The 17,094-nt window shown below is 34.2% G+C and overlaps 1 protein-coding gene across 1 annotated transcript in view; it reads right to left on the bottom strand.

The window, feature by feature from the left end:
* Positions 1-1,193: 1,193 nt before the first annotated feature.
* LOC132720870 (E3 ubiquitin-protein ligase RNF213-like) overlaps positions 1,194-17,094 on the bottom strand; it is a gene marked incomplete at its 3' end in the record, with an annotated part of 34,705 nt that continues 18,804 nt past the window's right edge. Inside the window, 12 exon segments of the mRNA XM_060705094.1 lie at positions 1,194-1,300; positions 2,296-2,370; positions 3,575-3,711; positions 5,081-5,267; positions 5,553-5,780; positions 6,294-6,540; positions 7,212-7,379; positions 7,992-8,150; positions 11,798-11,971; positions 12,903-13,123; positions 14,326-14,482; positions 15,244-15,517. Coding sequence (XP_060561077.1) covers positions 1,194-1,300; positions 2,296-2,370; positions 3,575-3,711; positions 5,081-5,267; positions 5,553-5,780; positions 6,294-6,540; positions 7,212-7,379; positions 7,992-8,150; positions 11,798-11,971; positions 12,903-13,123; positions 14,326-14,482; positions 15,244-15,517 — 2,134 coding nt within the window.

Raw genomic sequence — 17,094 nt, 5'->3', positions numbered from 1 at the left:
TTCAATCAAATCACTTATAAGTTTGCTTAAAATAATTGAGTAATATAATAACAAATTTTAAGTTTATATATCAACAAGAGGGCCAAGATGGCCCTATTTTGCTCACCTCATCAATCAAACTCATCAAAGCAAAGACTTAGGCAAGCATCCTGACCATGTTTGATATCAATTGTGTCAAAATTGTGACCACTAGACAGTTAACAAGGTTAATTCTTATTTTGGTTGGTGTGACCTAGTTTTAGACCCCAGGTGACCCATATTCAAACTTGACCTAGAAATCATCAAAAAAATATTGCAGACCAATTTCCAGGATATTTGGATAACAAAAGTAGCCAGTACAGTGTTAACAAGATTTTACTAGAGTGTTAACAAGATTTTTCTATTTTTAGCTCCTGTGACCTAATTATTCATCCAAAATTATCAATGTTCAAACTCATCCAAGTAATTTCCTAGACAAGCATCTTGACAAAGTTTGATGATGATTGAGGCAAAATGTGACCACTAGAGTGTTAACAAGGTTTATCCATATATAGGCGGTGGACCTAGTTTTTGACCCAAGGTGACCCATATTTAAAATTGACCTAGAAATCATCAAAACAAACTTTCAGACCAATTTTCAGGATATTTGGATCAAAACAGTAGCCACTAGAGCTACAAAAAAATTTCTATTTTTAACTCCTGTGACCTAGTTTTTCATTCCAGATGGCCCATGTTCGAACTCATCAAAGCAATTACCTAGACAAGCATCCTGACCATGTTTGATGACAATTGAGTCAAAATGTAACAACTAGAGTGTTTAGAACGTTTTCCATATTTGGGAGGTGTGATCTAGTTTTTGACCCCTGATGGCCCATATTAGAACTTGACCTAGAAGTCATCAGACCAATTTACAGGATAGTTGGATCAAAACAGTAGCCACTCCAGTGTTTACAAGATTTTTCTATTTTTAGCTCCCGTGACCTAGATTTTCATCTGAGGTGACCCATGCTGGAACTCATGCGAGCAATTACCTAGACAAGCATCCTGACAAAGTTTGATGATGATTGAGGCAAAAATGTGACCACTAGAGTGTTAACAAACAAATGTGGACGGACGACGACATTCAACAATCCTAAAAGCACATCCTGAGCAAGCTCATGTGAACTAAAAATGTGTTTTAAATTTGTTGTAATATAATTCTGTTAACTTCTTACTTCATCTTTGGTTGTGTTAGGTGTACACAAGAGTATTTCATCTGACATAGGTAGAGGTTGATCTCTGTCCATCATATATATAGATAGTGTGGTCATCAATACATCTCCTACAATATCAAATCTTTGAATAAATTTCTGGTTGTGATTTAAGTCACAGCAACACTGTAACGGTCAAATGGCAACTTTCAAACTTTACTGGTGGAAGAGGACCTTATTTTTAGTATTCAAAGATGGTTCTACTCAGATGCCTGCTCATGCCTGAAATAATGCACACAGGGGCACCCGAGTAGAACCATCTTTGAATGTTAAAAGCAATAATTTGTTGGTCAATACAGCATTTATTTTCTGCGATTGTGTAGGAAGCTATAAGGTTATAGACACTTACACTTTTGGAATCCATGCCTGGAACCAACCAGTACTGAGCAATGAGTGTAAAGTTTCTTGCTAAAGGATACAATGACTTGCCCATCACGAGGTTTAAACCCATGCCGCTAGTGATCATTAGATTACTAGTCCGACGCATTAACCACTAGGCTATGCCGCCACATAATAATTTGTTCTACCAACACCATTGGTATAAAGGCAGACCAGTCTAAACGTCAATGCTGTCTGAACACACTATATACCTCTGGCTGCATAATTTTAACTTGAAGGTATTAAAACACAAACTCAACATTGAATTGACAATAGAACATTGAAAAGACTAATCTATTAAACAATTTAGCAGTGTAAGGGCTAGATATCATACCGGTATATGTTTCCATCCATAAATGAAATATTTGAACAACAGTCTCATATCACTGTACAATTACATGAATATCATTATTTAAAACATACAAGTAGTGTATAAAACCTTCTGAAGAGTTTGCAAATTCTTGATTCTATATAGATTTAAATGTACAATTTATTAAGACTGTAACAATAATGTTACATGATTTTGAAGCAGTTATTTGTGAGCAAATGTTTAATTTCAAAAAGCTAACAAAATAAATGCCAAAAAAATAATGAAAGGTCTCATAATGCAATCACATTCTTCTGTGAGTTTGGCATTGTTTGTATTGTTATTTATGTTGATATTCAAGTTTAGAATAATCCAGCTTACCTGAGGGACATATAATCAGGTTGGGTTTACCTTCTTTGAAGCCTGGTGGTAGCGATCTGGATACTTCTTTTGTATCTAAAAAAGTAATCATGAAAAGAAAACATAAAAAGAAAACTATGAATTATAAATTTTGGCTTATGAAGAAAGCTTTAGGTAAACTCGTAAGTTTGCTCCCTCTACATACAAAGTTTTTAGGCCAGTTTAATGCTTTGTAATAGCAGGTTCCAGTGGCATTCACCTTCGATCTTTTGACTTAAAATTGGTGTGGCAGGTAGAGATCTCTATACATAAAAGTGGAGCTAAAGATCAAGAACTAAATTAGATAAAATGATTTGTGATCAATGCTGGTAACTGCATGACTATACTTCACTGAAAAAGAGAGCAAAACATATACAATTCAGTAGAAATTGGCAATACTTAAATAATTTCACTCTGTATTTCAGATTACTTTTCAAATACAGTAGAACTTCGGTAAGTCAAAGTTGGAGGGACTTGCATAAAAACTTCGACACATCGGGACTTCGACTCATGAATAGGTCTTAATTTCATGACAAAATTTCAACCAGTGACTAGCCCTTATTATAAAATCTATAACATAGCCTATTTCATGTTTTTCTTTCATTCATTAATCTGATATTTTACATAATAATACAATGATAAATATGACATGTTAAATAATTTTTCACATTTAAAGATTTGGACTCCCTGTTGACGTATACAATGAAGTTACAAAAGGCGTAACAATATGAAAGGGCAATAACTAAACCAGCTTATAGTAAATATTTCGCGTGTGATTATCACGCGACACCGGGTCACGGAAGTACTCAAATGACAGTTTTTAATGTTTACATGTTCTTTCAAATACTGCTATGGCAATTAAAATAGTAATGATTCAAGCATTTTTTCACACATTTAAGTGCATAGAAAGGCTGTTTGAACACTCGGCTGTGTAATTAACACCTGTCACTAAAGTTGATCGGAAATCGTCTTCGCGGCCAGAAAAGGTGTGAAAAATGTCTCGAGATCGAAGGTGTCAAAATAATCAAAGGACTTCGACTTATTTGTGGTAAATTGTACTAGATTTATTCTATATGGACAACGAAAAAACTTCGACACATCGAAAAATTCGACACATAAAATCTCGACTCATAAATAGGTTTTTATAAGGAATATATAAGGGAAAAAATCGGGACTTTCATTTTACTTCGACACATCGAGAAAATTGACTAATCGAAGATCGACTCATAGAAGTTCTACTGTATATTAATAGTTATCATACCTTTTCTAGCAAGATATTTCAGTATAAGACCAAGATGTTCCAGACTTAGATAGTCTCGTATATTGGAAGATATAGAATCCAGAAACTGTTTCCATAATGCAGTAAGATCACTGATCAGAGGCGTCGATCCAACATCACTGTAACATAAACCTTGATTTTTATAAATTTAGTCAAAATCACATGTTTATTTAAAGTTGCTAATGCATGCAAAAACTTAAATTCTCTCAATCACCATCATTATTGTAATGAAACATATTATATAATAAAAATCAATGTTATGTTAATACTTTTTCAAGTTGACTTATCAGAAGGTATTACAAGAGCTGTCACAGGAGACAGCGAAGCTCGACTAATAAAATACTGGACGCAGTAAGGAGGACAAAACTATGAAAGAAAAATCAATTATGTATAATTATGTATTAAATTATAGTAAAAAAATAACATTTGTTAACATTAATTCCAAGATCAAGGGGAATAATTCTAAAATAGTCATGCTAGAGTTATGGACCTTGTCACACAACATTTGTGTAATGATAAGAAATATATATTTGAAGTTTGAAGTAGATACCTTAAAAAGTAAAGAAGTTATTATATTTCTTAAAGAAAATTCTAAGTTCAAAGAGAGATAAATCTGTAAATATTGCTTCAAGAGTTATGAACATTGTCACATAAAATGTAATTGATGATAAGAAATAAGTATTTGAAGTTTGAGGTAGATACCTTTAAAAAGAAAAAAAATATTATAAAAAATAACATTTTTCTAGTAAAAAAATCTAAGTTTATGGGGAGATAATTCTTGGTGCTAGAGTTATGAACCTTGTAACATAAGATGTGGATGATGATAACGTAAATATATTTGAAGTATGAAGTTGATCCCTTTAGAAATAAATAAGTAACAGTAAAAAATAATATTTTTAATGGAAAATTCTAAGTTCAAAGGGAGATAAATCTGAAAATATTGGTGCTATAGTTATGAACCTTGTCACATAAGATGGGGATGATGATAAGGTACATATATTTGAAGTATGAGGTTGATCCCTTAAGAAATTAAGAAGAAACAGTAAGAAATAGTATTTTTTAAGGAAAATTCTAAGTTCAAGGGGAGATAAATCTGAAAATATTGGTGCTAGAGTTATGAACCTTGTCACATAAGATTGGGATGATGATAAGGTACATATATTTGAAGTATGAGGTTGATCCCTTAAGAAATAAAGAAGTAACAGTAAAAAATAGTATTTTTTAAGGAAAATTCTAAGTTCAAGGGGAGATAAATCTGAAAATATTGGTGCTAGAGTTATGAACCTTGTCACATAAGATGTGGTTGATGATAAGGAACATAAATTTGAAGTTTGAAGTTGATACCTTAAGAAATGACAAAGTTATAGTGAAAAATATTTTACTGCACCAAAACTTTAATCTAAAATCTGGACGCGGACTCCGACGCCGGGGCGAGTAGGACAGCTCTCCATATACTTCGTATAGTCGAGCTAAAAATGAGCTATATACTTCTGCTTTCTCAGTCCAGATATGTTTGTTAGAATCATAGTTTGTATGTCAGTCTGTGATTGGCTCCAGCCAGTGAATATAGGTCTCGGTGTAACCTGCTCTCTCATTGGTTGATTATCAATTTGAGGCTGTTCCACATCATCAGACATATTGGAGTCCTCATCATGATCCATACACCATACTATACCTGAAGTTTGGAGATAAATTTAGACAATTATCAGAATGTAATCATTCAAATTTATAAAGTGTTAAAATGACATGTAAAAAAACATAGCATTTATTTAACAAAACAAATCTATACATAATAGTTGAACATTTTGTCAGTCATTCTAAGATCATTTATGTTTTGACCGAAATTTAAGAAAAACTCCATACCACATTTTGTATGTTAATTTATTGCAATTCCTCTGATTGTATTAAATAATATTTTTATAATTTTCCTTTTAAATCTTGATTTGATGAAGATTATTACCGGCAGTAACATCCTCTGGTCCCATAAACTGCAGTGCCCTCAGTGCAAGGGCCTCATCATATCCAGCTACGACAAGTTCCTGTATAAAATTTTGTCTCTTCTCGTCTTCAGTGGCATCAGCTGGCATTTCATCTCCCTCATCGTCATCAGCATTTTCACCTACAGCTTCCATATCTACATCACCATCTATCTCTTCTTTAGCAGCAGCCATTGCCTCTATAAGGTCATCTAGAAATAGTAAAAAGTTGATACATAAATTTTTAACATACCCGTGCCACTTTTAAGATTCCGTAAAAATGGTATTGCATGGCCATGCATATAAAAATTATTCTGACGCAACCTCATTTGGGTTATACAAACAGTGTAGACGTGCTTAATGTAAGCGTATTAACATAGTCACTTCAATGAAATAAAGATTTTTTTTTCACTTTAAACAGCTTTTATTTTGGGTATGTGATAAATACAATTTTATTTTTGTGTAGGTTCAATACTAAATTTATTGAACTCTAATAAAATAATATCATAATTTATTTTATTCAACTTGTTCAGTATTGAACTTACACTCATTCAATATTCTCTATACATTTCATTTTTCTCCAAGTTGGTAACTGATGACTTTGGCAAACAATGTTAGAAATGTTAACAGTAACTTTAAAGAAAACAAGCCTAATTGAATAGATGGATATTGATTGAGCTTTCTTTGATAACTGAGATAGTAAAGATTTCAGTATTAGACAATACCTGGAGTACAATTCTCTTTTACAGCAGACAACAAAGGATACACCAGATGTGACGGCTCTGATTCTATTCCCATTTTAACCAGTTCTCTCTGAAGGATAACAAGTTGGTCTACAGTGTAGTAGTTCAAATGAAGATAAGTCTTTCGTTTCTCCTTAATATGATCCAGCCATTCATCAAGACAACATTCCATAAACTTGGCTAGTTCAGGAATTATATCCTTCAAGTCCTCCCTCTCAGATCGTCTTCCCTATAGTAAAACAATATATTAGTTACCATCACACAAAACTTAAAAAACAATTGTAATGGGAGTCAATGGTTGCTACGGAAAGTCAATGGTTGCTAAAGAGGTTACTGGTTGCTATGGAAAGTCAATGGTTGCTATAGTCTTTGAGGTCACTGGTGGCTATGGAAAGTCAATGGTTGCTATGGAAGTCAATGATAGCTATGGAAAGCCACTGCTTGCTATGGTACAAATCAATGGTGAACAATTTTGCGATTATATGAATACAGCTGTGAAAAGAAGCCTGCAAGCTCAAGCTTCAGATCACTTTAACAACATTTGTATGGGTTTGATTTCTACAACATACTTTGAAATATTTCATACAAAGAAGCTCACCAGCTAAGTTTCTGAAGATATGTTGCACTTATTCAAGTGCCAACTTGTGCCTTAGATAATTAATGGGGAAGCACTAGTAATCTGTTTTCCCGTAGTAAAGCTCTAAAGCCATCATTTGACCTTTGCAATGCAGGTTAATTTAGATAATAAATTTAGCTGCAAAATAAAATGTTTTTGACTGATTTTCACACTGTTAAAGATAACCACTAGACAGTGCACTAAAAATATTAGTTTATAAAGGTTTATTCGATAAGAATTAAACAGGCTCATATTAAATAATTCAGTATTATGTTTAGACTTACCTTCAGCTGAGGTACACTATCACCTTGGCCAAACTCTAGTATGGCACAAACTGGACGATCATGTTTAGGATAACACAGGAATCTAGCTGTCCAGTCTTTAAACAGCACACATCCAGATGAACAAAGTTTCATGTACACATTGCTAAGTCTGGTTATACTGTCAAATATCTGTGAAATGATACAAATTGTATGTGCAATGTTTTAATTTACAAAAGGAAAGGACACGGGCTATCTGTTACATATAGATTTTGAAGTTTCACTATATAAATATAATGATTAATTATATCTTGTTACACAATAGGTAAAACATGCTATACATTGTATCACATTTGCCAAACACTCTGAAGTATTTTTTCCAGCTTTTTAACATTTTACTACTTATGAAAGTAAAATTCAAAGAAAAGAATTTTGCAAATTTGCCTTTTTTCGGTAAATATATATTTTGAATTTCAGCCACCGTATCATTTCTGGGCAGACTGTCAATCAATTTACCAGTACTAGTTGCTTTCACTTTCACAGGGAACTGATTACTTCTGTACATACAAGAGCAGAGGTACAGTGTGAATGATCAATCACAACAAAATTGACCTATTTCACTAACCGGCCGGCTTGAATCAGAAAATGTACATTTCATCTGTGCTTGGCCTCTGAATGGAGTATACTTAAAATCTATTCATAAAGTGCAACAGTTATTCTCAAATATGTCAACAATCCAAAGCTTTACTATATAGCTCAAAACCAATTAAAAAAATTATTCTATTGTTGCTAAGATATTGTTACCATGGTAAATCTGTCCACACTATCTGTACCCATCTCTGCCTTCCCAGCCACCAACATGAGTCTACTCTGTAGATCCTGACATTGGGAGAACGTATAGTTCCTTAACTGACTCTTGCCTTCTTTCTCCGGAACTGTTAGCTTTATAATGTCCATCACAGCCTATGCAATAATAAGCATTGTTCCAATAAACAATTAAAATAATCATATAAGTAACTATATAATGGAAAGTAAGAGAACAAGTTAAACAAGAGGGCCATGATGGCCCTGAGGTCGCTCACCTGTATATAGGCCCCCCCCCCCAACCATCCCCCCCAACCTTGCAGGGCCAATTTAACCCAAGGGCTTTTATTTGCACAAACTTGGTAGACACCCATAAGAAGATGTTTCATGCTAAACATCTAAGCTCTAGCTCATTGGGCTTTTTAAAAGAAGATTTTTTTTAAGTTTTTACTATACACATATAGTTAAAAACAATGACACCCCTGGGGCCGGGCCAGTTTTTGACCCCCAGGGCTTTTATTTGAACAAACTTTGCAGACACTTACTAGAAGATGTTTCATGCTTAATATCTAAAACTCTAGCTATTTGGGTTTTTTCAAAGAAGATTTTAAGTTTTTGCTATACACATATAAAGAAAATCAATGACCCCCGGGAGCGGGGCCAATTTTGACCCCAGGTCTTTTATTTGAACAAACTTTGTAGACACTCACTAAAAGATGTTTCATGCTTAATATCTTAACTGTAGCTATTTGGGTTTTTTCAAAGAAGATTTTTTAAGTTTTTGTTATACACGCATAAGGAAAATCAATGACCCCCGGGGCGGTGCCAATTTTGACCCCAGGGCTTTTATTTGAACAAACTTGGTAGACACCTATTAGAACATGTTTGATGCTAAATATCTTAGCCATAGCTCTTTGAGTTCTTTAAAAGAAGATTTTTTAAGTTTTTACTATATGCATATAGGGAAAATCAATGACCCCCCCCCCCCCCGGGGCGGGGCCAATTTTGACCCCAGGGCTTTTATTTGAACAAACTTGGTAGACACTTATTAGAACATGTTTCATGCTAAATATCTTAGCTCTAACTCTTTTGGTTCTTTAAAAGAAGATTTTTTAAGTTTTTACTATATGTATATAGGGAAAATCAATGGCCCCCTGGGGCTGGGCCAATTTTGACCCCAGGGCTTTTATTTGAACAAACTTGGTAGACACCTATTAGAACATGTTTGATGCTCAATATCTTAGCCATAGCTCTTTGAGTTCTTTAAAAGAAGATTTTTTAAGTTTTTACTATATGCATATAGGAAAATCAATGACCCCCCGGGGCGGGGCCAATTTTGACCCCAAGGCTTTTATTTGAACAAACTTGGTAGACACCCATTAGAACATGTTTCATGCTAAATATCTTAGCTCTAGCTCTTTGGGTTCTTTAAAAAAAGATTTTTTAAGTTTTCACTATATGCATATAGGGAAAATCAATGACCCCTCGGGGCGGGGCCAATTTTGACCCCAGGGCTTTTAATTGAACAAACTTGGTAGACACTCACTAGAAGATGTTTCATGCCAAATATCTAAGCTCTAGCTCTTATGGTTTTTTAAAAGAAGATATTTAAAGTTTTTTCTTTCGGTTGCCATGGCAACCAGAGTTCTGCATGGAATTAAATTCTTTGAACAATTTTTAAAGGTGACCACCAAAGGAACATTCCTGTGAAGTTTGGATGAAATTGGCTTAGTGGTTTATGAGGAGATGTCATTTAAAGTAAAAGTTTACGGACGGACGACGGACGGACGCCGGACGGACGCCGGACGAAAAGCGATCACAAAAGCTCACCCTGTCACTTTGTGACAGGTGAGCTAAAAACAAGGGGGCCATTGGCCCCAATGCGCTCACCTGAGTACTAAATGCAATTGATATACAAAAGTGAAGTTACCTGGTCTTAAATTCAATTTTGACCCTAGGGCTATAATTTGAACAATCTTGGTAGAAGACCTATAGATAGTATTATATACCAATTATCTAAGCTCTAAGCCTTGTACCATAAAACAAGAAGAATTTTTAATTTTTTTAAATATATACATATAAGGAAAATCTTTGACCCCTGGGGCAGGGCCAATTTTGACCCAAGGCCTATAATTTGAACAACTTTGGTAGAGAACCTATAGTTGATATAACGTACCAAATATCTAAGCTCTAAGCCTTGTATCTTCAAACAAGAAGATTTCTAAGTTTGTTTTTTTATATACATATTAGGAAACCTATGACCCCCGGGGCTGGGCCAATTTTGACCCTCAGGGCTATAATTTGAACAACTTTGGTAAAGGACCTATAGATAATATTATATACCAATTATCTAAGCTCTAAGCCTTGAACCATCAAACAAGAAGAATTTTGAATTTTTTAAATATATACATATAATGAAAATCTTTAACCCCTGGGGCGGGGCCTATTTTGACCCCAGGGCTATAATTTGAACAACTTTGGTAGAGGACCTATAGATAATATTATATACCAAATATCAAAGCTCTAAGCCTTGTACCTTCAAACAAGAAGAATTTTTATGTTTTTAGTATGTACATATAAGGAAAACCTATGACCCCCTGGGGCGAGCCAATATTGACCCAATGGATTTAATTTGAACAACTTTGGTAGAGGACCTATAGGTGATATTACGTACCAAATATCTAAGCTCTAAGCATTGTACCTTCAGACAATAAGATTTTTTAAGTTTTTATTATATACATATGAGGAAAACCTATGACCCCCGGGGCGGGGCCAATTTTGACCCCTGGCTTTAATTTAAACAGCTTTGGTAGACGACCTACAGATAATATAATATACAAAATATCTAAGCTCTAAGCCTTGTACTATTATTATACATATAAGGAAAACCTATGACCCCCTGGGGCTGGGCCAATTTTGACCCCAGGGCTACAATTTGAACAACTTTGGTAGAGGACCTAAAGAAAATATTATTTACCAAATATCTAAGCTCTAAGCCTTGTACCTTCAAACAAGAAGAATTTTTTAAGTTTTTACTATAAACAGATAAGGAAAACCTATGACCCCCTGGGGCAGGGCCAATTTTGACCCCAGGGCTATAATTTGAACAACTTTGGTAGAGGACCAAGAGATAATATTATACCAATTATCTAAGCTCTAAGCCTTATACCTTCAAACCAGAAGAATTTTTTAGTTTTTACTATATACATATTAGGAAAACTCAGACCCCCTAGGGTGGGGCAAATATTGACCCAAGGGCTATTATTTGAACAACTTTGGTAGAGGACCTATAGATAATATTATATACCAATTATCTAAGCTCTAAGCCTTGTACCTTCAGACAAGAAATTTTTTTAAGTTATTATTTATATACATATATGGAAAACCTATGACCCCCGGGGCGGGGCCAATTTTGACCCCAGCACTATCATTTGAACAACTTTGGTAGAGGACCTATAGATAATAATATATACCAAATATCTAAGCTCTAAGACTTGTACCTTCAAACAAGAAGAATTTTTAAGTTTTAAATATATACATATAAGGAAAACCTATGACCCATGGGGCGGTCAGATGAGCTAAAAAGTTTGGTACACAGTTTACACAGAAATGTAGGTACAAGTGTATATATCCTCTATATATATATGCAATAAAAATATTTTTCATTCTGATCTCCTTAAGAGGTGAAATGCTAGGTATGATTTAGGATTTGATATCTATTACAGAATTTGAAGTATAAATCTCTGTGTACTTCAATAAGGATATACACATTTTTATGCATGAATATAATAAAAATGTTACCATACCAGTAGAGTTTCATCCATCTTATGAGCATCAGCATCTTTCTTCCATGCATTTTTACCCACTGTAAATATTCCATTAGCATTAATAGCTTCAGCCTGCATGAGGGAGGTAACCTCCACTGAACCGTGAGCTTTCTTGATTTCTTTAAGCCATTGTATCTGTCTATTTGTGTCTCTCTGTATAATTAAGACAAGTAATTTACATTTTATTCAACTTATATATAAAATGATACACTATACTCAACATCACTTATTCCGTGTCATCACTTATTTCACGGCAATGGCATATTTTCATGTCGCCAGTGTTAAAATTGGTCAGAATTGACATATTTTATTCATACCCCTATGCAACACAAAGTTTTTGTGCAAAATATTTTAAATCTCTAGATTTTTTTACTTAAAACAAAACAACATTTTACAAATTTCTACAAAAAGCAATAATAGTCCATTAAATTTGTGCGTATGTCTGAAACAATCATCAATGTTCTTGATTATTGAAGAAATAAATTTTGAGTTACAAGGTAAGGATAATTTTAATATTTAAAATCAAGCAAAATAACATGTAAAAATTTTAAAGGAAACTTGAAGAACTGAAATGTAACACCATTACCGCGATTTAAATGATGACATACTGTTTTCAAAATGGCTGACATATGGTCTAAGTTTGGTCCATTAAAATTGACTGACTGAATATATTGTTTGTTTCCTTGTGCCATACAGCAGAAAATACCTATATGTTAAAGCTTATGACAATTTTTGTACCACAAGTTTCATTTTTTTTTTTTTTTTTTATGGTTTCAAAGCGCTAAGTACCGTGAATTTAAAGGAGAACAGTATATATGTATATGCAAATGAAATATTCGAAAGCAATCTCAAATACCACGATCAAGGGATTGTGTGGCCTAGTGGTTAATGGATTTGCATCTAAACCTGGGTCTTTGGTTTTAGGCATAGAAGGATTCATAACCATGTTTTCTATTTGACACAAGTACTGGATAATTCCAACTCTCAACATTCTGAATTTCTTAAATTAACTTATCCAGTTTCCATTTTTCGAAAACTGTTCATTACAAAATTTAGAGAAAAAAATCAACAAATTATGACATACTAGTTTATCTGGAAGCTTAGGATTTGCCTCAAGTTCTTTCCAAACAACAGCACAAAGATTCAAGAGTTCCTTGTATCCAGAACTCTCATCCAGATCAAATATAAGCGGGGCATATCCTGTCACAGCTGAGTGGAGACACTGAACACGAGCAATGTTGATTGGTTCATCACCAGCTGACATAAATGCCAGGTCAACAAATACCTTCAGCTCTTTTAATCCAGCTATAATTATGAAAAAAAATAATTAAATCACAGAATGTCATAGATACAAAAAATCATTATGTGCAATTTTTAAACACATATACATATATACGAGGGTTGTCATAAAAGTCCCTGACCAATCTTATAGACGGTTGGTTTTTACCGCCAATATATAATAATTCACACATTTAACCCATAATTTATTATTTTACATTACATTCACTCATTTACAAATATGTACTCAAGTTACTTGAAAATTCTAAATATTAATGACATAGGCCTGAGTTCCCGGCGCACATCAAACAATCTGCGTTTGTTATAAATAGGTTTTTAATAAATAACGTGTATTCCAAATATCTGATTGTGTTTGCGCTATAATGTAAACTTCCTCTGCTAATATGATAACGTCATCCCAGGAAATTCAGTTTAATAACTTAAGAAAACAAATGAGAAAAAGACAAATGAAAACATCAAAGTTAAAAATGATGTGGTCCAAAGAACATGCCGCGCTGCGAACAGTTATCCGATTCTATTGAGTACTAAAAGTATGACAATTATTAAGACTTTAAAATTAATACACGTAAATAGAACAGTTTAGCAACATACTCCGACATGACAAATGACATGAATGATAGCAGAATTCTGCATTACAAAATGTAAAAATATGAAAAACAACAAACAGGAAGACCAATCTCCATCGCCTATTTTCCAACAGCTAGAGCAGGTTTAACAAGATCGGAAGTACGATACTAGAGAGAAATTAATGTTCAGTCACCCAAACATTCAACAAAGACTAACAAGCACATGGATTAAGTTTGTTATTGACAATTAACGATAAACCAACAGTTTATCTGTTGAACGCCACAGAGAGTACTTTTTAAAAGGCCCAAAATGCAGGTTTAACATGGTCTTTGACGTTGGACGTACACCACGATTTCACACACAGTTGCCATGGTATTTATGTCATCATTTTGATGTTTGTTGATATTTTTCTGTCTTAATTTGTGAAAATGTTTCAATTGTATGAGTTTATAACATATTAAAATATCTTATTCATATCTCTTCTGTTAAAATTTTAAACACTCTTGTCACTGGGTATTGGGACAACCCACATGAAACATATACATTGTAGTCAAAACATATCTGAAATTTACTTCCTTTGTTCATTTGACAATTTTAACTGTTTTTGTTGACTAAATAAATTGCAATATAAACAATCTTACCTTTCTTCATTGATTCTTTCAACCACTGAACTAAAGGTCTGCACTGAACAAACATGTTCAGGCATTTCTCTCTCTGTGGTGTAAGGTCCTTGAGGAAATCACAGGCATTCATCACACTCTCATCAAAGGATTTCATCTCCAGATCATTTTCACCATGCTGTGTATTACAAAGTTTTTGTTAGTGCAAAATAAACCCTACATTAGTAGCATTGGGAGAAAAGCAGACTTATGTTACTATTATGTAGTGTATCTGATCCAGCTCTGTACTTTTGCCTGCACAATTCTATTATTAAAGTACTGGTCCTAAGTAACTAATAGATTAACTGTATTAGTGTAAATGCTTGACCTGATATCACATTCCTATTCACCTACTTTTTTAATAGGGGTTTTGTCACAAAAACATGTCTCTCCTGTGTGTACAAAGAGGCATATATTCTCGCCAGCAGTTTGACCTGTGAAAGCCAGACAAGATTTTTCCATTTTTACCCCTGCAGCAAAGCTGTGTGCAGCGAGGCAGAATGTTCCTGGGATATTAACGTTGGTACTGATCACATCTGTATATGTTTTGTCAAAATACCCCCTGTGAAAGCCATACCAGAATTTTTTATTTTTTGCTCTGGTGACCATTTACTGCAGGAAAGCTATATGCAAATGATATGCACAACTTGGGTTGGTACTGATCATTCCTGTGAAGTTCAGTCAAAATCTTGTGAACTGTTTGACTTGTGAAAGCCTGACAAACTTAATGTGAACACACAAATGGATAGATGGGTAAGGCAAAACAATATGTCTTTCAAAAATTTTGGGTGGCATATTAAATCATGTAATAAGCACAATTACAACAGTCGGTATTACCTGACCTGCAATGTACAATAAGAATAAGAACTGAAGTTGTACAAAAAAAAACCAAATACTCACATTTGCAATAATTCTAATTTCTTTAAAATCTCCCTTTAGGTTGTAGTCATTTGCAAATTTCAGAATGGTTTTTGCTCCTTTCACACAATCTCCTAGATGTCGGTACTTCTTTAACTGGTCAACCCGCTTATGTATACATTTGACATTTAGTCCAAATGTTTTCAATTCAACTATCATATTGTCATAATCCTTTTGGTATCTGTTGCCAAGAATTTTCTCTATATCTCTGAACTTTATTTCACCACTCTGTAGCTTGTTAGAAACTGTATCCCACCTATCAAAATAATAGCAGTCATTTTCAATAATATGACAAACATAGTTTTCTAAAACCACTCTATGTTTATTTATTTTTCAAATTTGGACTGGGGAGAGGGAGGGGCCTTGATCCTGGTGACCTTTAGCTTTGACCCTGTGACCTCTATGTGCCTCTTGCTGCAAGAATTGATTCCAGGTTGTTCAGGTTCAAGTTTTGTTGCTAACAGACACCAAACAAGAGGGCCATGATGGCCCTGAGGTCGCTCAACTGTATATAGGCCCCAGGAGCGGGGCCAGTATAAACCCCAGGGCTTTTATTTGAGCAAACTTGGAAGACACCCATTAGAAGATGTTTCATGATGTTAAGTTTTTACTACACACATATCATGAAAAACAATGACCTCCCCCCTTCCCCCCTCCACGGCCAATTTTAATCCCAAGGCTTTTATTTGAACAAACTTGGTATACACTCATAAGAAGATGTTTCATGCTAAACAACTAAGCTCTAGCTCGTCGGGTTTTATTAAAAGAAGAATTTTTAAGTTTTTGCTATACACATCAATAATCCCCCTAAGCCAATTTGACCCCAGGGCTTTTATTTGAACCATCTTTGTAGACACTCACTAGAAGATGTTTCATGCTAAATATATAAGCTTTAGCTTTTTGGGTTTTTTCAAAGAAGATTTTTTAAGATTTTGCTAGACACATATAAGGAAAATCAATGACCCCCGGGGCAGGACTAATTTTGACCCCAGGTTTTTTATTTGAACAAACTTTGTAGACACCCATAAGAACATGTGTCATGCTAAATATCTTAACTCTAGCTCTTTGAGTTCTTTAAAAGAAGATTTTTAAGTTATTACTATATGCATATAGGAAAAATCAATGACCCCCTGGGGCGGGGCCAATTTTGAACCTAGGGCTTTTATTTGAACAAACTTGGTAGACACTCATTAGAATATGGTTCATGCTAAATATCTTAGTTCTAGCTCTTTGGGTTCTTTAAAAGAAGTTTTTTAAGTATTTACTATATGCATATAGGGAAAATCAATGACACCCTAGGGCGGGGCCAATTTTGACCCAATGGCTTTTATTTGAACAAACTTGGTAGACACACACTAGATGTTTCATGCTAAATAGCTTAGCTCTAGCTATTTGGGTTTTTTTAAAGAAAATATTCAAAGTTTTTTCTTTCGGTTGCCATGGCAACCAGAGTTCTGCATGGAAATAAATTCTTTGAACAATTTCTAAAGGTGACCACCTAAGGAACATTCTTGTGATGTTTGGATGAAATTGGCTTATTGGTTTATGACATGTCATTTTAAGTAAAAGTTTATGTACGGATGCCGGACGGACGCCGGACGAAAAGCGATCACAAAAGCTCACCCTGTCTCTTTGTGACAGGTGAGCTAAAAACAAAATGTGGCATTCTTTAAATCCTGCTTGGGAGACCTAAATACATGGCATAAAGCACATCAGTACAAACAATGCATAGAGCACAATTTATCTTTTTTAATGATATACTCTGCACGTCTAAATAAAGTCCCTATATTTTTTAAAGGTGGTCTAATGGACGGCTGCACTCATCTTAATCTG

This window comes from Ruditapes philippinarum, unplaced genomic scaffold (assembly GCF_026571515.1).
Source record: "Ruditapes philippinarum isolate M1 unplaced genomic scaffold, ASM2657151v2 ctg8136_1_1_1_1, whole genome shotgun sequence".
Lineage (NCBI taxonomy): Eukaryota > Metazoa > Mollusca > Bivalvia > Venerida > Veneridae > Ruditapes > Ruditapes philippinarum.
This window is presented reverse-complemented; position numbering and strand designations above follow the sequence as displayed.